Raw genomic sequence first — 19641 nt, 5'->3', positions numbered from 1 at the left:
TGCTACCCTGGGACTGCTGCTTCCTTGGTCCCCTCCTGGGACTCCCCCTCCCTGCGGGACTCCCTTCATTCATGCCCCTCAGCCACCTAGGTTTCAGCCCTCTGATTCTCCCCTGTCTCTCCCTTTCCCAGCCGCTCCAGCACCTACCCCTACCCTGAGACGCCACTGTACACACAGACAGCGGGCACCAGCTACTTTGAGGCTGCAGGCACAGCTGCCCAGGTCAGCACTCCCGCTACCTCCCAGGCAGTAGCCAGCAGCAGCTCTGTGCCCATGTACGTGTCCGGCAGCCAGGTCGTCGCCAGCTCTACCAGCAGCGGGGGTGGGGCCACCAACAACAGTGGCAGCGGTAGCAGTGGTGGTGGTGGTGGCGGCAGCACCGGCGGCGGCGGAGGAGGTGGTGGCGGGGGTGGCAGTGGCAGCAGCAGCAGTGGAGCAGGCACCTACGTGATCCAAGGTGGCTACATGCTGGGCAGTGCCAGCCAGTCCTACTCCCATACCACTCGTGCCTCGCCAGCCACGGTGAGTGCCTTGGATGGCCCCCAGAGGAGGAAAGTGGTGGGATGCTCCTGGGCAGACAGGGTGGGTGTTGGACATTAGAAGCCCAGTTGGTGGCTGTGGTTGCTGGCCACTGTAAGTAGGAGCCTCTGTGACCCCATGAGGAAGTACTTGCAAGTGGCCTGAGGTCAAATGCTTGCTGTGGGGCATTGGAAAAGTTACTCAGCCTCTCTAGGCCTCAGTTGATATGTATGAAGGTTAGAACAGTGTCTAATGAAATGCTGTATATTCTGATTATTATTGATAGAAGGTAGGGAGTGAGGGGAGAGAGGCAGGCACTGCTATGAAGGGAGGTGCCCTGAGCAAGGTTTCTTGCCCATCTGCAAGGCAGGTGCTATAACCTCCCTCTGCCTGGAGGTGGCCTAATGAGCAGGCTTGGATTTTGTTTTAAAAATTGTGATAGGGTCTTGCACTGTCACCCAGACTGGAGTACAGTGGAGTAATCACAGCTCACTGCAACCTCCAACTCCCAGGTTCAAGCAACCCTCCTGGCTCAGTTTCCTGAGTAGCTGAGACTACAAGTGTATGCTACCACACCCAGATAATTTTTTTTTTAATGTTTTGTAGATGGGCAGGCTGAGGCAAGAGAATCGCTTGAGCCCAAGAGTTAGAGAGTGCTGTGAGCTACAATGCCAGGGCACCAGGGCACTCTGCCAGGGGCGACAAAGTGAGACTTTGTCTCAAAAAAAAAAAAGTTTTATAGAGACAAGATCTTTCTATGTTGCCCAGGCTGGTCTCAAACTCCTGGCTTAAATGATTCTTCCACCTTGGCCTCCCAAAGTGTTGAGATTATAGGCATGAGCTACTGTGCCCAAGCAAGCCCTGGATTTTGACCCCGACTGGGCTCTTGCCACTGTGTGATCATAGGGTGGGTCAGGGCCTGGTGGTCCTTATGCATTGATGCAGCCTGGCTTCTGATTTTTTTTTTTTTTTAGAGACAGAGTCTCACTTTGTCACCTTCACTAGAGTGCTATAATATCACAGGTCACAGCAACCTCAAATTCTTGGGCTTAAGCAATTCTCTTGCCTCAGCCTCCCAAGTAGCTGGGACTACAGGCGCCCGCCATGATGCCCAGCTGTTTTTTTGAGACAGGGGTCTCGCTCTTGCTCAGGCTGATCTCAAACCTGTGAGCTCAGGCAATCCTCCCGTCTCGACCTCCCCAGTGCTGGGATTACAGATGTGAACCACCACGCCTGCCCCCTGGCTTCTGATCTTATTCTTTTTTTTTTTTTTTTTTTTTTTGTAGAGACAGAGTCTCACTTTATGGCCCTCGGTAGAATGCCGTGGCCTCACACAGCTCTCAGCAACCTCCAACTCCTGGGTTTAAGCGATTCTCTTGCCTCAGCCTCCCGAGTAGCTGGGACTACAGGCGCCCGCCACAACGCCCGGCTATTTTTTGGCTGCAGTTCAGCCAGGGCCGGGCTTGAACCCGCCACCCTCGGTATATGGGGCTGGCGCCCTACCGACTGAGCCACAGGCGCCACCCTTATTCTTTTTCTTTAAAATGCTGGTCATGACCCCTACTGGGTTCTCACCCACAGTTCAAAAACTGCACTAGAATATTGCTATTCTAAGGCAGGGCATGGTGGCTCACACCTATAATCCTAGCACTCAGGGAGGCTGAGGTGGGTGGATTGCCTAGCTCCTAGGTTCGAGACTAGCCTGAGCCAGAGCAAAAGACCCTGTAAAGAGCCAAGCATTGTGGCGGGTGCCCTTAGTCCCAGCTACTCTGGAGGTTGAGGCCGGTGGATTGCCTGAAAACACAGGTTTTTGACCAGCCTGAGCCAGAGTGAGACCCCATCTCTAAAAATAGCTGGGTGTTGCAGCAGCTGCCTGTAATTCCAGCTACTCAAGAGGCTGAGACATGAGAATCGCCTGAGCCCAAGAGTTTGAGGTTGCTGTGAGCTATGACACCATGGCATTCTACCAAGGGTGACAAAGTGAGACTCTTGTCTCAAAAAATAATAATAATAATAATAAAAATAATAATAATAAATTACTGCTGTTCAATATTCAGAATATTCAGAATAATCTCTGATGAGGGAAGTGTTTTCTACCTGTGCTACCCATAGGATGGTTAAGCCACATGTGGTGATTGAGCACTTGGAACATGGCTGGTCACTGCAGAACTGTGTAGTATATATAGCTGTTACAATTTATATAACTGTATAGTGTAGTATCTAAATCAGAAAGCTGGCATTGGTACGGTGTATTTTACTTCTGAGTCTTTCATAGGTGTGTCAATTTAGGAGGCCACTCCCACAACCAAGATACAGAACTGTCCTGTCCCATAGCTGCAGAGATCTGCCACCTGTATCCCTTGACAGTTACTTCCTCCATCCTCCCTCCCAACCTCCTAGCAACGAGGAATCTGTTTTCCATCTCTATAATGTCAGTTAAAGAATGTTCTAGGAATGGAATCGTACACCCATGTGATCTTTGAGGATTGACACTTTTTTTTTGAGATTGGCTTTTTTTGCTCAGCATACATTAATATAAATTTGTATTTAGCTGCATGTATCGGCTGTGTTGGATAGTACAGTTTTAGAATCCTGTGGGATATAGTTTCCTGGGAGAATTGCAATAGGATGTGCCTTATCTGGACTCAGGATCGGAAAGGGAAGTAGATACAGAGCACTTATCCATAGCACTCAAGACATGAAAATGATTCTGAATGGTACACTTCTGTCCTCCCATCGGCCCCAGGTCCAGTGGCTCCTGGACAACTATGAGACGGCTGAGGGTGTGAGCCTGCCACGGAGCACCCTTTACTGCCACTACCTGCTGCACTGCCAGGAGCAAAAACTGGAGCCTGTGAATGCTGCCTCCTTTGGCAAGCTTATCCGCTCTGTCTTCATGGGTCTGCGTACCCGCCGTCTGGGCACCAGGTAGGGCTGCCAGTCTATCCTCAACAGCCCTTGGGGGCTCACAGGGCATGCTTAGGCTTTTTGGGACACTACACTCCACCCCTACTGGCCTCTTGGAGTCTCCTTTGACTTATCTACTCACTCCTACCCCAGGACCTTTGCACTGGCTATGACCTCCAGCTCATGTGTTTCTCCCCACCTCCTTACTCAAATGCCTTAATTAAAACCTCAGCCTTCCTCCTCCTTTCCTGCTTCATTTTCCTCCTTAGCTTTAACCATCGTCTAATGTGCCTTTTATGTTATTTCTTTTTGATTTGTCTGAAATGCATATAACTTCAGGGGGCCATATAAATTCAGGGGCCATAAACCAGCAAATCGTGGAGAGAAGAGGAGCCATCCCATGAATCTACTTCTCTCTCCCTCTCCTTGGCAATCCCCACACCTTTCCAGGCTCACCCCTGCTCATCTCTCAGTTCCAGTTCCCAGCTTGGGCATCACCTCATTCAGTTATTCATTCATTACCTTAGGCAAGATACTAGATCTCTCCTGACACCTCCAGCCCCTGCATGTCCCCAGCATAGCATTCCTGGCTCTGCACAACAGGGGGATCTCCATTCAGTTCCCTAGCTGAGTGGGAGCAGGCGTGGTATGAAGTTCCATATAGCTAGCAAGTGGATGTCCCCAGCCCAGCCTTTCCCTTCCCCTCCTTCTTCCCAGGGGCAACTCCAAGTACCACTACTATGGCCTGCGCATCAAGGCCAGCTCACCCCTACTGCGGCTGATGGAGGACCAGCAGCACATGGCCATGCGGGGCCAGCCCTTCTCACAGAAGCAAAGGTAGGAGGGCGGGGCTGGATCCCCAGTGGAACAGGCAGGGCAGGGTGCACTGGGGCCTCCCTCCATGAGCTGGCCCACCTGCCTCTTCCTTTCAGGCTTAAGCCCATCCAGAAAATGGAAGGCATGACCAACGGTGTGGCTGTGGGCCAGCAGCAGAGCACAGGACTGTCAGACATCAGCGCCCAGGTGCAGCAGTACCAGCAGTTCCTGGGTGAGCCTGTGGGGCTAGGAGAGCAGATGGGGCCCAAAGCAGGGTGGCAGCTAACAGCCTCTGGGAGCTGTGGGTAGGGCTCAGTGAGAGATCCTAGGAAGTTTGGTGAGATAGCACAGTCCCCATCTGTGGTGATGATTCAGTCCCAAGAAACCTTCTCCAAGAGGATCCCCATTCATTGCAATGGGCAGCTTTTCTCTGGGTTTCTAAGCCCTCCACCAAAGCCCCCTTTATGCCACATGAGATCTTAAGTCCCACCCAGATGTATCTGATTACTTAGATTGTGGTCCACATTAATCAGTCTGGAGGCGTATGGAGCAATTCCCTTCCCTTATGAGCCCTGTGTGGGCTGCTTCCTTGCCCATCTGACTGTTCCACAGAGCTGGATCACCTGTGTAGTTAAGACCACTCACCATGAAGGCAGGTTTGTGATGCCCACAGTTTCTAGATGTTACTTTTTTAAAAAAAAGCAAACTACTGGGCGGTGCCTGTGACTCAGCAGGTAGGGCGCCGGTCCCATATGCCGGAGGTGGCGGGTTCAAACCCAGCCCCGGCCAAAAAAAAAAAAAAAAAAACCACAAAAAAAAAAAAAAAAGCAAACAACCATCAAGGAAAATGAGACAAAATAATGCTAAGTAAACAAGCAAACTCCAAGAGCCTAATGTGTGCCAGCCACACGTCCTCAGTGATGACCATATGGTAGCTTACTTCCTGGCATTGTGCTCATGAGGCCCTGACTCCCAGTCTGCCCTGTCAGTGCCAGGGAAGCTAGGTGAGGGGCAGGGGGAGGAATGACACTGCTGGTACAGGTAAGGGGCATCAATAGGCCATGGCTAACCCTTATCTGGGATCTTTAGCTCAGGACAGCATCCCTATATGCTGACTGGGCCCAGGGAGTCTGCTTCTTGGCTAGGCAGGTGCAAAGACACAGCCTGGACTCAGCAGCCCATGTCCCAAGGGTGGGCCTGGTGCTGCCACTTAGTAGGCAGGCCAGGCTAGACAAGGCGCTCGTGTTCCCTGTGCTAGAAGAGTTTGGGCTCTGGAGCCTTCCATGGTCTTGGGACCCCAGGCGAGGCTCTCACCCTCCCTGAACTTTGCCATCCTTCATTGTTCATGGGGGACCCAGACTTGGTGGGGAAGTGATGACAACTCAGGGGATGGTTGAGGAAGGCACATACAGGCTGGCTTGAAGGGTCTCAATGTACCCTATCCTCCAACTTCCAGATGCCTCCCGGAGCCTCCCTGTCTTCACAGAGCTCGACCTCCAAGGCAAAGTGCTACCTGAAGGTGTTGGGCCTGGGGACATCAAGGCCTTCCAGGTCCTGTACCGGGAACACTGTGAGGTAGGGCAGGCAGGGAACCAGCTGTGGGCAGGAGAGGGCCACACGGCCCCTAGTACCCCTGAGCCTCTGCTTCTCCTGTAGGCCATCGTGGATGTCATGGTGAACCTGCAGTTCAGTCTGGTGGAGACACTGTGGAAGACCTTCTGGAGGTACAACCTCAGCCAGCCCAGCGAAGCACCACCTCTGGCCATGTGAGTCCCACAGGGCGAGGCAGGGGCAGGAGGTGTCACAACCCCTCCCACCCAGGGGAGTTGGCCACGCACAGGTGGGGTGGCCTGACCTCCAGCATCATGTAGGAGTGATGAAGTTTGTGGAATACTTATGCCCTTGACTTCCAGAGTGCCTGTGTGCATCCATCTGGTGCACAGGTGGAGCAGGATGTGTGGGAAGGGGTGTGGCACTTGGGGCTGACAGGGTGTGTAGTGGGCAAGGCATTCATTCCTCACCAAAACCAGGTATGGGGGCAGGATGCCTTCTCCAACCTTGGGTAAGTGGGTTCCAAGGCCTCTTTCACCACATTGTGCAGGGTGGAGTGTAGGACTCCCATCTGACCCCTAGGGGGTCTGCACCAGCCTGACCCTGAGGCTGTGTCCTTCTGACCCTGGGTGCCTAAGTGACCCCAAGGTGGGATGGGTGCCCATAGGCACGACGAGGCCGAGAAGCGGCTGCCCAAGGCCAGCCTGGTGCTCCTCTCAAAGTTTGAGCCTGTGCTCCAGTGGACCAAGCACTGTGACAACGTGCTGTACCAGGGCCTGGTGGAGATCCTCATCCCTGACGTGCTGCGGCCCATCCCCAGTGAGTGTTGGGCCGCCAGGACTCCCCACACACACCCTCCCAACTCCCCAAATGCATCCCCCCTGCCCTGACCAGCCCCAACTGCGGCCCACAGGTGCCTTGACCCAAGCAATCCGGAACTTTGCCAAGAGCCTGGAGAGCTGGCTCACCCACGCCATGGTGAACATCCCGGAGGAGATGCTGCGGGTGAAGGTGAGGGCATAAAGAGCCACCTGGGCTCACTGCTGGCTCCTCCCTCCTGGTTCTGGGGGTAGGGGGTGTCTCCTCTCTTCAGTTGGTGTAGTAAGATTTGTTCCCACACCTGTTTGGAGGATGATGAACCTGGACATGGGGAAGGAGAGGCATCATCCACCTCAGAGAGGGCCCTGGGCATTGTTCACTAACCAGCTTCCTCAGACACCCACTTCCTAAATACAACCTCCTTGTTGTTTTTATACTCAAACAACATTTAAAAAATAAATAAAAGTGGAATGCAAATTTACAGTAGTTTTCTTCGGACAACTTTGTTAGAAAGCACTTTAGGTGTTCAGAAATGGATAAACCTGGGCGGGGCGCGGTGGCTCACGTCTGTAATCCCAGCACTCTGGGAGGCCAAGGCTGGTGGATTGCCTGAGCTTATAGGTTTGAGACCAGCCTGAGCCAGAGTGAGACCTTGTCTCTAAAAATAGCTGGGCGTTGTGGCATGTGCCTGTAGTCCCAGCTACTTGGGAGGCTAAGGCAAGAGGATCTCTTGAGCCCAAGAGTTGGAGGTTGCTATAAGCTAAGACACCACTGCACTCTACCAAGGGCAACAGAGTGAAACTCTGTCTCAAAAAAAAAAGAGATAAACCTTTTTTAAAAAGGCAACATCTACAAGGAAATAACAATGCTTTTCATCAATGCTGCATACTTGGTAACTACTTAGATGTGAGTGATTCAATAGGATATGCTTGCTCTTGGGGTAATAAGAAAGCTACATGGATCTGGGAAGAATCACCCCTGTGTGGGCTAGACATGAGCCAGGGGCTGGGAGCCTGTGGAGAGAGTAGAAGCTTCCAGGAGGAAGCCCTTCATAAGAGTTGATTAGGCTCCTGTATACATTTGTTCACTTAGTATGCATTTATTAAGCACCTACTATGTGCCCAGCCTCATTGTCAGAGCACAGCAATTGAACAAGATAAGATGGACAAAACCCCCTATCCCACTAGAGGTGAGATTTGAGAATATAGTATTGAAACAAAATAAACACAAAGATTTATCAAAGCATGTTTGTTCTTTCTGGGCAGTGCCCTCCATATTTTCTATGTGTTCCTTCATTTAAAAAAATGTCGGGGGAAACACAACTAATTAATTTTTTGACCCACACTGGTAGGTGGACACCCAAAATTTGCAAATCTCAAACCTTTGGTCTCCTAATAAACACAGAAGCATATCCCTCCTTTTGGGGTGGGGGAGGAAACAGGCTTAGGTTGCAGTGGGTAGGGCAGAGGCTGGCAGGTGGGTGTTCTGCTGAAGCCACAAGCTCCCCTCCACCATCCCTGGCCCCGCATGCAGGTGGCAGCCGCCGGCGCCTTCTCTCAGACACTGCGGCGCTACACGTCGCTCAACCATTTGGCGCAGGCGGCGCGCGCTGTGCTGCAGAACACCGCGCAGATCAACCAGATGCTGAGCGACCTCAACCGCGTGGATTTCGCCAACGTGCAGGTGAGTGCAGGGCAGTGCAGGTGGGCGCTGACAAGCTAGCGACCCCAGGGCGGCAGGCAGCGGCTGAACCACGGGCGCCCACCCGCCCAATGTGCACCAGGAGCAGGCCTCGTGGGTGTGCCGCTGCGAAGACCGCGTGGTGCAGCGTTTGGAGCAGGACTTCAAGTTGACGCTGCAGCAGCAGAACTCGCTAGAGCAGTGGGCGGCCTGGCTGGACGGCGTGGTGAGCCAGGTGCTCAAGCCGTACCAAGGCAGTGCCGGCTTCCCGAAGGCAGCCAAACTCTTCCTCCTCAAGTGGTCCTTTTACAGGTAAGCGCTCGGCGGCGCAGCGGCAGTGGGGCGGGAGGGCGTGGCCCTTGAAGGCCACTCCTCTGGGGCGGGGCCACAGAGTGTCGGGTACCCGGGGCGAGCCTGGGGCGGGATTCTGTAAGAATCCGATCCTGGGCGGCGCCTGTGGTTCAGTCGGTAAGGCGCTGGCCCCATATACCGAGGGTGGCGGGTTCAAACCCGGCCCCGGCCAAACTGCAACCAAAAAATAGCGGGCGTTGTGGCGGGCGCCTGTGGTCCCAGCTGCTTGGGAGGCTGAAGCAGGAGAATCGCTTAGACCCAGGAGTTGGAGGTTGCTGTGAGCTGTGTGAGGCCACAGCACTCTACAGTGGGCCATAAAGTGAAACTCTGTCTCTACAAAAAAAGAGAAAAAAAAAAAAAAAAGAATCCGATCCTTGGGGGGGTGGTGTCTCCGGTGGTCTTCCCCGTAGAATGGAGCCAGTGGGTGGCGCGGAGGGGCCAGAGCTGACAATGTTGGACGCCCTAGGGAAGCCAGTGAACTTGCTCTAGACCCTATGGCATCGCGGCGGAGTAGGGGGACGATGGTCTGGGCCAGGTGGGGCCTTAGGTTCTCTTCTCTTTCCGTCGCAATCTCCAGCTCTATGGTGATCCGGGACCTGACCCTACGCAGCGCCGCCAGCTTCGGCTCCTTCCACCTCATCCGTCTGCTCTACGACGAATATATGTATTACCTGATTGAGCACCGCGTGGCCCAAGCCAAGGGCGAGACCCCAATCGCCGTCATGGGCGAGGTGCGCGCGGTGGGGCGCTGGGGCCGCTGGGGTCGCGGGCATGAAGCCAAGCGACGGAAGCCTCACCCTCTCTCTTCCCTCCCTCCAGTTCGCCAACCTGGCCACCTCACTGAATGCCCTGGACCCAGACAAAGGTAGGCGGGGTATGTCCCCACTCAGGGCCCTGGTGGGGGTGGGGACGGACTCGGGGGCTGGGTTGGTGGAGAAGCCGGCCCGGCCCCGCTCTGAGCGAGTCGGATCCCTGTGCCCCAGACGAGGAGGAGGAAGAAGAGGAGGAGAGTGAGGACGAGCTGCCGCAAGACATCTCCCTGGCGGCTGGGGGCGAGTCGCCAGCGCTGGGCCCTGAGGCTCTGGAACCGCCGGCCAAGCTGGCGCGGACTGACGCACGCGGCCTCTTCGTGCAGGCGCTGCCCTCAAGCTAAGCCCGCGGCTGCCCCCGCCCCCACTCCTACCCCTCCAGCCCGCCCCCACCCCTTGCCCCTTCAAGCCAGGGTCCCTCACAGTTTCTGTGGCATTGCTGTCACTGCTCCATCCTCGGCCAGGACAGGGAGGGAACCTCGGAGACAGGGAAGGCAGGGCCCCCTGCCTCGCTACCCCCGCCCCCCAAATGGGGCCGACACAATCACTGCGCTGGGCGGAGCCGCAGCTGCAAACTCTTGACAAAAAAGACGTGCCTTAAGGAACCCGCCGCCGCGCCCAGGTGCCCCGCAGGGCATTAAGCTCGGCCCCTTGGCCCCCCTGAAGGCCACAGCTTCTCTCCCCAGCCCCGCCTTCCAGCTACCCCGGGGGCAGGCAGGCAGGCCCCCCTCCCCTGCGGAACTATTAACTTATTCTGCTCGCTGGCTTTGCACAGCCTGACCTGGCCCTGGCCCTGGCCCTGAGCCCCGGGTGGGCGCAGGTGGGCTTCACCTGGGGAACCCCACTGTCAGCAGTAGCCCCCGACCCCTCCCCCAGCACCCCCACTGCTTCCCCTTCTTGATATTAAGTGCAATTAAAGCCGTGGGTGTCGCATTTTCTCCAGCGCTGGGCCCTCCCTTGCCCTGCAGCCGAGAATAGGCACTGCCCGGCCCGCCTCGGGGGAGGGGGCGGGAGGAGGGCACCGCCTCCAGCTTCCAAAGAAGAGCCGCAGGCTATGGGCCAGGAAGTGTCCGCGCCTGCCCCGGCCTGGGCCGGGTGCTCCACAGATCCAAGACCCCTGCCCCACACTCAATGCGCCGCTGGTTTGTAATGGAACCTTCTCGCGCTCTTACTCTCGCTGGAGACTGTGCTTCTCCTCTGTGCCGTGCGACACCCCCCCCCGCCCGCCCCCAATGACTATTGTGCGATTTGTGAGCGCCGCCTGAGCGGAGTTGGTAACTTGTTGGGTTTTTTTCCAACCATCATGGCCTTATCTGTTCCAGTTTTCTCAGTGTTTTCAACCTGTGAGATAGATGTTTATGGCAAAAAAAAAAAAAAAGGAAAAGCTGACCTATTGTATAAAAATCACTATTTTGTGTGCTCCGTGTGCTACAGCTTTTGAGGTGGCCCTGCCCACACCCGCGGGGCCTCCCCTCTCCCAGCGGTGAAAGCGTCCACACGTGTGGTAGTTTAGTGTGCCGAGCTGTTTTCTACCTTTTTGTAGTCTTTCTTAAAACACAATAAATTCCGCTGTGGTATTTGTCTACTGCTGACTTGCCAGGCCTTGGTGGGGGCCTTCAGTTGAGCTTAGAGCTGCATTAAGTGGACCTCAGCAAGGTTCAGAAATTAAACATTTATTACATTAAGAGGAAGGAAGTGGGGATGGCCACATGGGGGGGCAGTAACCGGCTGGGTAGAGGAGCAGGGTCCATTTGGCCTCCCCAAGGACAATGTCCACATCTGTAGCCAAGGAAAGGGGCAAATGCACAAGGAGCCAGGGCCTATGCCCAGCTCCGGATGAAGGTGAGGTGCTCCAGGCTGGTGGGGTAGAGGGCTACCTCCTTCTGCCCCTTCCCAACTTAAATAGGCATAAATAAAAAGCGTCCAGACTCTCGGGCCACCAGGGGCTGCCCTGCCCAGCCCCCTTCCCACAGCCTGACACTAGTGCCGGTCGTCAGCCAGCCAGCCAGGAGGAGGCCAGCCCAGGGAGGTGGCCAGGTCCTAGGCTGTGGAGGTAGTTGGAGTCGGTGTCCAGGGTGGCCGGCCCTCACAGCACAATCCATGTATATCGCTCACTGTCTGCCAGAACCTTTAGTGAGCACCCTGCAGGGATAAATGGGGACAACAACTGTGGGGTTATTGCCTGTCCAGATCCCGCAGCCACCCCCAACCAACTTGGTTGTGGCCTAGAAGGCAGAGATCCTGCTGAGTTCATCTCCACCTCCAGCCTGCAGCCACCCAATAAACAACCGTTATGTGAGTGAACAATTGGCTGGGCACCCCCCAGACCCCGCACCTACCAGGTCCTCTCGGAACTGTACTACCCTCCACCCCAATCCCACAATATCCACTGGCATATCCAGCCTCCCCATCTGTTAGCTAACACTCATGAATTAGTGCCAGTGAGGACCTGAGCCCCACCTTTGTGCAGGGCCTCATTAGTCATCCTGTTGACATATCGGCCACTGCTCTCAGGCACCAGCCACTTCATAACCATGTCCACGCAGCTCTTGCGGTAGGAGCTCCACACACTGCCGCTGAGGGGAAAGGGAGTAAGTGGATCTCATGGCCCTAACTACTCCCCCCAACCCCACCACATGGTCCCACCTTACCTTGTCTGCCCTTTGACCTCAGTGAGGTCACCCACGCTGACTGTCTCAAAGATGCCTGTGTTGAGGTCCCATGCCACCTTTAGGCTGGTATGATAGGTCTTTGGTCTGCAGTGGGGAGGGAGCCAAAGAAGGGCTGGAACTACTAGGTCCCTGAGCCAGGAAGGATCTAAGGAACCTTAAAGAGCTTCTGTCTTTGGAGAAGCAATGGAGAGCCCATCCGGTTTGTGACACAAGGTGAAACCTCACATCTTCACTCCCTTACACCAAAGAGTCTGAATGTGGCCCCTCCTGGGAGAGGGGGAGTGGGGAGGGTGCCCACTCACCGGAGCTGGCCCTCCTCAGTGGGGGACGGGAATGCTAGGAGCAGCAGGCCAATGTTGATGAGGACCTGGTTAGTTTCTGGGCAGACCTGGGAGGTGGAAGAGGATGAATCCAGCTGGTGAGGGTGACCTCAAGATACAGGAGGCCATGGGCCCACCCTGCCCAGCCATGGGCCCACCTCAAGAATGACTATGTCATAATCACTGAAAGAGCAGAACTGGTGGCCCCAGGTGGCATCGTGGCGGATGACTTCGTTGATAACATATTCAAAGTCCAGCGTGAGCTGTTCTACCGTCAGGTACTGGCCCTATGAGCAGGTGAGCACAGAGGCAGGGGGAAGAGTCATGCTAACTATACCCCAGCAGGCTCCCTGGGTCTGTCACTCAGCCTGCCTGGCACCTACCTGGACAGTGGTCCGTTCCCGCATGGGCCGTAAGTTGCGGCCACGGAGATCGGTTACCACAAAGGGCAGGGAGATCTTGTCATCCTCAAACTCTGGGGAAGCAGGAAGTGAGGGCAGAAGTGGTGGGTAGTCCAGGGGTACCCTCCCAGCTGGCACCTCTCCCTATTGCTGGTGGGCTCCCTGCTCACCATCCTCAGGCTCTGTCCCTTCTCCAGACTCCAGCACATAGTACAGCTTGGTATAGTTGACATACCCAGGCTCAGGAACAGGGGCTTCTGCTGCAGGGGAGCTGTCCCGGGGTGCTGCCTCCCCACATGGGGCCAGGGACTCAGAGGGTGTACGGCAGTGGCTGCCTGAGGGACCTGGACAGGAGGGTGGGTGGGCTTCCTCCAAGGCCCCACCCTTGGCCTCTTTGGCCCTGCGGAAGATGTCAGCCACAAACTCCTTGGCTTTGGCAATGGCAGGTGAGGAGTCTAGGGCTCCAGAGGGCCAGGCTGCAGCCACTTCAGGGCAGAGGCTGGAGAGGGTGGGGAGTAGCTCTGGGCTCTGAGGCTCAGGCAGGCTAGGAGGCACTGGGGGGCAGGTCGTGTGGTCATATAGGATTTGGCAAAAGCTGCTATCACCTGGAAAAAGGAAAATGATGGAGGTAGGAGGATCAGCAGACTGATTCATGTCCAGGACACACTCCCAACTAATCTCATGCCCTGGGGCTCTTAAAATCCACTTTGAGGCTTCTTTGCTTACTTGCCCTGGCAATGGGGTTCCATTCCCTGTCTATAGCAAATGTATCCTGCTTTATAAGCTTTCTTACTCTGTAAGCCTATCTTTCTCTTATTCAATAAACTTTGTTTCATTTTTGTCCTAAAAAAAAAAAAAAAGAAAGAAATCCACTTTGAGGAGACTTTCCAGACTTACCTGTATCTGAGAGATCTCTTTGAAACACCCAGGAGGGAAAAAGACCTTTAAATGCAAACATACCATGCACACAGGTATGTGCAAAGACACGTTCACTAAAACCCCCACACCGAGGCCACAGGAGTGGAGGGTAGACAAAAACCCTGCCATGGGAAGCTGAGGTCCTACAGTAAAGATAAACAGAAGCCACATAAGTAAGGGTGTTGCCTACTTAGCCTTTCTGGCATAAACCAGATCACTGTGGGCACAGACTGGCTGAATCTCCACCTGTCTAGAGACCAAACCCCTCTCTGAGGAACATGGGGGTCACATAGAGAACCCCAACATGTTCACAAGCAGCTGTGGAGCTGGGAACCATACCAGGCCTCCTATAAGCCCCACACAAGCAACCCCGGGAGAGGGAACCCGTGTCCTCCAGACTGGTTCAGAGAGGGATTTGTCCAAGGTCACAACACGAGATAAAGCAAGTCCAGAGGCTCTTGTCTACCATGAGTGCTGCTGGGTGGGAATGGGGCATAAAAATTGAAAATGACCAAGGAAAAAAAGCTGCCCTCTGTATAAATACCATCCCACACATGGTGATTTAAGTGTTAAACACCAATGATCACACCCTTTCCTGGGGTGGGGGCTGTGGTCCTTCCTAACAGGACCCAGGAGTAAGGGCAGAGATGCCTCAATCCTGACCAGGTCCCATAGGCTGGGGGTTCATGGCTAACACCAGGGTGACCAAGCCTTGGCAAGGGGTAGCACCTCACTTGCACTGGCACAGGTAAGGGGCAGAGACAAGGTATCCCGGCCCCTTGCTTGAGGACTGAGTTACATATATTGTAACTCTACCCGTTCATTTCCCTCTGCTAGAGGCAAGCATTTTAATGGCTACTTAATAGATATCAGTATCTTTTTCTTTCCTTTGGAGGTAAGAGTCTTACTCTGTCGCCCTGGGTAAAGTACTGTGATGTCATCACAGAAACCTCAAAACTCCTGGGCTCAAGCAATCCTCTTGTCTCAGCCTCCCAAGTAGCTAGGACTACAGGTGCCTGCCACAATGCCCTTTTTTTCTTTGGAGACAGAGTCTCACTCTGTCATCCTTGGTAGTGTGCCATGGTGTCATAGCTCACAGCAACCTCAAACTCTTGGGCTCAAATGATCCTCTTGCCTCAGCCTCCCAAATAGCTGGAACTACAGGCACCCACCACAATGCCCGGCTGTTTTTTAGAGACAGGGTCTCACATTTGTTCAGGCTGGTCTCAAACCTGTGAGCTCAGGGCAATCCACCTACAGTTGGCCTCTCAGAGTGCTAAGATTATAGGCATGAGCCACACACCTGGCCTTAATGGGTCTTTTTATTTGTCTGAATCTTCCAAAATGAAAACATTTTTAATTTATACATAAGCGATATCCAGTTATAGATCTCCTGTATCTGTCCTGTATGTGTACATGTCTTTGACACATGCTCTGTGGAAACACATTCTGGGGCTCTCACTGGTGCTCCAGAGGATGCCTCCTACCTGCAGGCTCCTACCTCCCTGATGTTCAGGAATGGATGTCAGGCAGCCTCTGACTCCCACTCAATAGCCTTGGGATGTGTCCCTTACAGACTCAGTGAAAGTCTCTCTGAGAGACCTGAGCATTCTGTCACTGGGTCACTATCATAATTCCATTGCCAAGTGGCCTCAAGGGCCTTCCCTCCCATCACTTTGAGCCAGAAGCATTACCCACCGTCCAAATTTATCATGGTTAAGGGGCATTTTGTGATTTTCACTAGCATTTCTCCACTATCAAGGATGTAAGACGGCCATCTGCCCACTAACCATTCCACAAGATGTTTCCATTAGCACTTCTCTTTTTAAGAGAAAGTAGCACTTTGCTGCCCAGCACAGTGGCTACCAGCCACATGTGGCTACTTCAACCTAAAATAACTAAAATTAAAGCTCAGTTCCTCAGTCATATGAACCACATTCCAAGTGGCTGCTAGAAGCAGCTGTGGTGGACAACATGGATATGGGACATCTGAGCCCCTCGGCAAGTTCTAATGCACAACTCTGTGGTAGGTGGGGCATGGCTACATTCAGACCCCAGCATTCCCACTTCCTGGCTGTGTGACTTTGGGCAAGAGGCTTCACTTCTCTGTGCCTCAGTCTCTTAGTCTATATCAGGAAATTGAACAGGACCAGCCTCATGGCACTGCTGGGTAGAGTCGGTGGATAATATGTCCTGGGCCTGTCCTCAGACCCAGGAGACCTACCTGCCGAGTGGACAGAGACAGCGCAGGCCACCAGGGAGTAGCTGGTGTTGAGTAGCACGACTTGGTCCTTCTTGAGCTGGAAGGCAGGCTGGAAGGTGGGGAAGGGGTAGACCACCTGGTACTTGGTGTGCAGCATAAAGCCGTGCCGCAGGCACTGTGCACTCGGGTCGCCTGCAGCAACACAGGCACAGCAGCTCACCTGCAGCCCCAGGGCTGGGGGCAAGTGGCCCATACCCACAGGGTCCCCAGCCTCCTCACCTGGGTGGGCCCGGCTGGCATCCTGGCAGGCAGCACAGCGGCCCGTTGGCGGCACAGCCACAGTGCTGATATAGATGTCTCGGTGGTTCTCATCGCTCATCATCATCATGTTCATGAGCATCCCATTGGCTGAGCGGGTGCTGGAGGTCAGAACACCATCAGCCACCTGGCCCATATTTGGGGAAGGCGGCAACCCTCCCCTGCCCATCACAGCCTCCCCGTCCCAAGGTCTCACTTAAAGCCAAAGACGATGACCTTGGAGGCGTCACTGGGCCACTCGCACACTGTCAGGTATAGGTCACTGTAGATCTCCTCATCTTGGAAGAGCCGGACCTGCCGGACCTGAGCGGCATGTTCAAGGTCAGTCCAGGGTCAGGAGCACCCCAGACCCAAAGGCTGTACAATGCTGGGCTAGAATGTGGGCCAAAACTGGGCTAGCATAAGTGCCATAGGCAGACCCTGCCAGACCCCTCAGCTTTGCCTGAGGCAGGCTGGGGAGGACAAGCCTATAAATGGAACACAGCCAATGGGAGGCCTGTCCCAGCAGACGTGACTTGGCCAGACATATTGTTTCTAAGCCCAGCCTATTCAGAAAACTGCCATCTGAGTTAACAGCACCTACCTCCTATGGGGGTTCATGGAGGCAAGGGTCAAGGTTAAAGCCAGAATGGCAGCCTGTGTAGCCCTGACAGAGCTAACACGTCCCCACTGGCCTGAGCCATTGATGTTCTGTGGCAGTGGTTCTCAACCTGTGGGTCGAGACCCACAGGAACTGTATTAAAGGCTTGCGGCATTAGGAAGGTTGACAACCACCGTTCTATCAGCTTTATATGCTGTGATGAACCAAACAGAATTGCCATTATTTACTTATTTTGAGGCATAAAAATGGTAATCTCACTCTGAGAGGCTGAGTTGGGAGGGTCACTTAAGCTCAGGAGTTTGAGACCAGCCTGAGCAAGACTGGCCCCATCTCCACAAGAAAAGAAAATTTAGCCAGGCGCAGTAGTCAGTGCCTATAGCCCCATCTACTCAGAAGGCTGAGGCAGGAGGATCTTGTGAGCCAGGAGTTTGAGGTTGCTATGAGCTACGACAACACTGTACTCCAGCTGGGTTGACAAGAGTTAAGATCAATTTCGTATGGTTCAACCTCACATGTGGAATGTAGGCAAAGACCTCATGAGTGAATACATTATGACCATTTAATATACAAGGTATCTGAGGCTCAGTGGGGTGTTATGACCTGCCAGGTCATGCTGTCTGAAGAGCAGCCTGGCACGGGAACCTCCCCATAGGGAGGGCCTGACCCTACCAGCTTGAGCTTGCTGTGGACGTTGAACTCCCACCAGTACAGGTGGTAGATGTAGAAGGAGAAGTCATCATCCCCGCTGCTGCTGGTGTAGGAGAGGACATAGCGGCCACATTTGGAAAAACCCAGGAAGATGTGTCTGTGGGGATGAGAGGGGCACAGTGCCTAGGTCAGGGTGAGCCCACTGCTCCCACCTAGCTGTACCCCCAACAACCCAGCCCCAGCCTTACCCTGCATAGAGAAAGTCCTCATCCACAATGTTCTTGAGGGACACGCAGACTCGGGGCGGCAGCTTCCGGAAGAGGCGAGGGGAAAGCTGCCCGCTGATCTGGGAAAGGGGCAGCCAGAGTTCTTCAGGCACCATTTACAGTCTCCAGGCCCCTCACCCGAGGCAGAGAGGCAGAGCAGCACCCAGAGGCCAGCCCAGCCACACAAGCCCACTCCCTAGGCCATCTTAACGGTGCAGGGTAAGTCAAACTCTGGGAGGTGAGAACATCTAGGGTTGGAGGAGCTGGCTGGACCTTGCTTGAGCTTCCATCTCCACCAGAGACCCATGCCAGCCTCCCATTTCCACACCTCTTCAGCTTCAGGTCTCTCCTGCCTGAGTCCAGTGTGACCTCCCCCAGGAAGGTCCTCAGTCGCCCTGGCCCATGTTGGGCCACCTGGCTCCCTCTCTAAAGGCTAGTCCATGGTGCACTAAGTTGTAAATGTCCATTCCACGAAGAAGAATGGGATAGGGGCCCAAATGGCACTCACCTGTCTCCAACCCCCCAGCCTACAAACAACCCTGTCCTCAGCCAGGGGCCAGTTGAGGCAAACAGAATGGTGAGCCTAACCCATGACCCCAAACTCCTGCCTGATTCTCTTCCCAATTAACTGACACGTTCTAACTAACTCTCTCATCCAAAGGAGTATCACCAAGGATTTGATGGGATAAACAAACAGAAACCAAGCACTAAGGGATCAGAGCACCCTCAATCTTGCTATCCAGGCTAATGGGAGACAAGCCCTGCCTTCAAGAAATTCCAATCTGATAGGAAAGAGCCCTGTCTGGGGAGCTCCCTGACTGATGTGGAGAAACAGCCTTGCCCTCAAAGAGATTCCAGTCTGATGGAGGGAAACAGCCCTGTCAGCCCAGCCCAGGTTGAAAGGAGAGACACAATCTCTGCCCAAGGAGTGTCCAAGCTAAGGGCGGAGCCAAAGCCAAGCCCAGGGAGCTCCCAAACTGAGGGTGGAGCCTGTCCAAGCCCTGGGAGCTCCCAAAGGGTCTGCCCTGATGGAGCTCCCACCCTGAGTCTCTGTTCGCAGGCAGGCCCGTTACTGCCCACCCGACAGGAGTTTAACATCTCTGCCCTCTCAGAGCTCCCAAACTGATGGGAGAGATAGCTCCCAGCTCTGGAAGTTTCCAGTCTGAAGGGGAAGACACAGCCCTATCCAGGATGCTCCCTCGCATTCTATGAAGGAGGCCAACCCAGGTACAGAACACTAGCTCCCCTGGGGTCGGAGCTGGGGCAGACAGACCAACACCGGGCAGAGGAAGCCAAAGCCGGTAGCAGGGGCTCTGCAAAGGGGGCGGGAAAGTTCCATGACGGGGGGCCTTCGGGGAAGGACTTTGAAAAATAAGTCTGAACCTGCATCGCCCCTTTCCTCTAGACTTCCTGCAGCCTCAAGGATCCCCTCGCTCCGAGACCCCTCCCTGGAACCCCGCCCCCCAGCCCACTGCATCCAAACCCCTTTGCCAGTGACCCGCCCCAGACTTCTTCATCCAAGCCCCCGCCTCAGCAGCTCCATCCAAGCCCCCTCACCCAAGACCCTCCTGAGGCCCCGCTCCCAACCCCTCACCCCGCTAACGCCCTCCCTCCCTCCACCTCCCTCGTCCCTACTCCCCACCCTCCGGCGCGCTCCTCCCAGGCTCTAGGCCTCACCTTGACCCGCTCCAGCTGCTTGAGGACGTGCTCCCGCCGCCGCCCTGTTGCCCGCTTCCCCCCGGTACCCCCGGGGCCGCCACCGCCACTCCCGGGTCCGCTGTTCCGCTCCGATTTCGAGCTGGGCGCCATTTTCACCCCCTCCCTCCACTTCCGGAGCAACCG

At 54.7% G+C, this 19641-nt stretch overlaps 2 protein-coding genes across 6 annotated transcripts in view; one reads left to right on the top strand and one right to left on the bottom strand.

Annotated features, from left to right (window-relative positions):
* RFX1 (regulatory factor X1) overlaps positions 1-11037 on the top strand; it is a 35167-nt gene extending 24130 nt beyond the window's left edge. For 4 of the 5 annotated variants that reach the window (XM_053586696.1, XM_053586697.1, XM_053586699.1 and 1 more), the window contains 13 exons: positions 132-522; positions 3266-3447; positions 4144-4263; positions 4359-4474; positions 5699-5817; positions 5899-6008; positions 6461-6612; positions 6707-6804; positions 8146-8295; positions 8396-8604; positions 9221-9374; positions 9463-9508; positions 9627-11037. In XM_053586696.1, coding sequence (XP_053442671.1) covers positions 132-522; positions 3266-3447; positions 4144-4263; positions 4359-4474; positions 5699-5817; positions 5899-6008; positions 6461-6612; positions 6707-6804; positions 8146-8295; positions 8396-8604; positions 9221-9374; positions 9463-9508; positions 9627-9796 — 2017 coding nt within the window. In that variant the 3' untranslated portion in view covers positions 9797-11037. The remainder of the gene's footprint in view (positions 1-131; positions 523-3265; positions 3448-4143; positions 4264-4358; positions 4475-5698; positions 5818-5898; positions 6009-6460; positions 6613-6706; positions 6805-8145; positions 8296-8395; positions 8605-9220; positions 9375-9462; positions 9509-9626) is intronic. The other variant, XM_053586698.1, reaches the window with a different exon arrangement.
* Positions 11038-11106: 69 nt separating this feature from the next.
* Positions 11107-19641, bottom strand: DCAF15 (DDB1 and CUL4 associated factor 15). Its single transcript, XM_053586711.1, has 13 exons — positions 19477-19641; positions 17782-17879; positions 17555-17690; positions 16481-16587; positions 16246-16385; positions 15988-16158; positions 13016-13450; positions 12828-12919; positions 12603-12731; positions 12427-12512; positions 12104-12208; positions 11913-12028; positions 11107-11594 (listed from the first exon to the last, which is right to left on the bottom strand). The coding sequence occupies exons 1-13, from the start codon at positions 19606-19608 to the stop codon at positions 11539-11541; spliced, it is 1803 nt and encodes a 600-aa protein (XP_053442686.1). The 5' UTR covers positions 19609-19641; the 3' UTR covers positions 11107-11538.

Source organism: Nycticebus coucang, chromosome 3, assembly GCF_027406575.1.
Source record: "Nycticebus coucang isolate mNycCou1 chromosome 3, mNycCou1.pri, whole genome shotgun sequence".
Classification (NCBI taxonomy): domain Eukaryota; kingdom Metazoa; phylum Chordata; class Mammalia; order Primates; family Lorisidae; genus Nycticebus; species Nycticebus coucang.
This window is presented reverse-complemented; position numbering and strand designations above follow the sequence as displayed.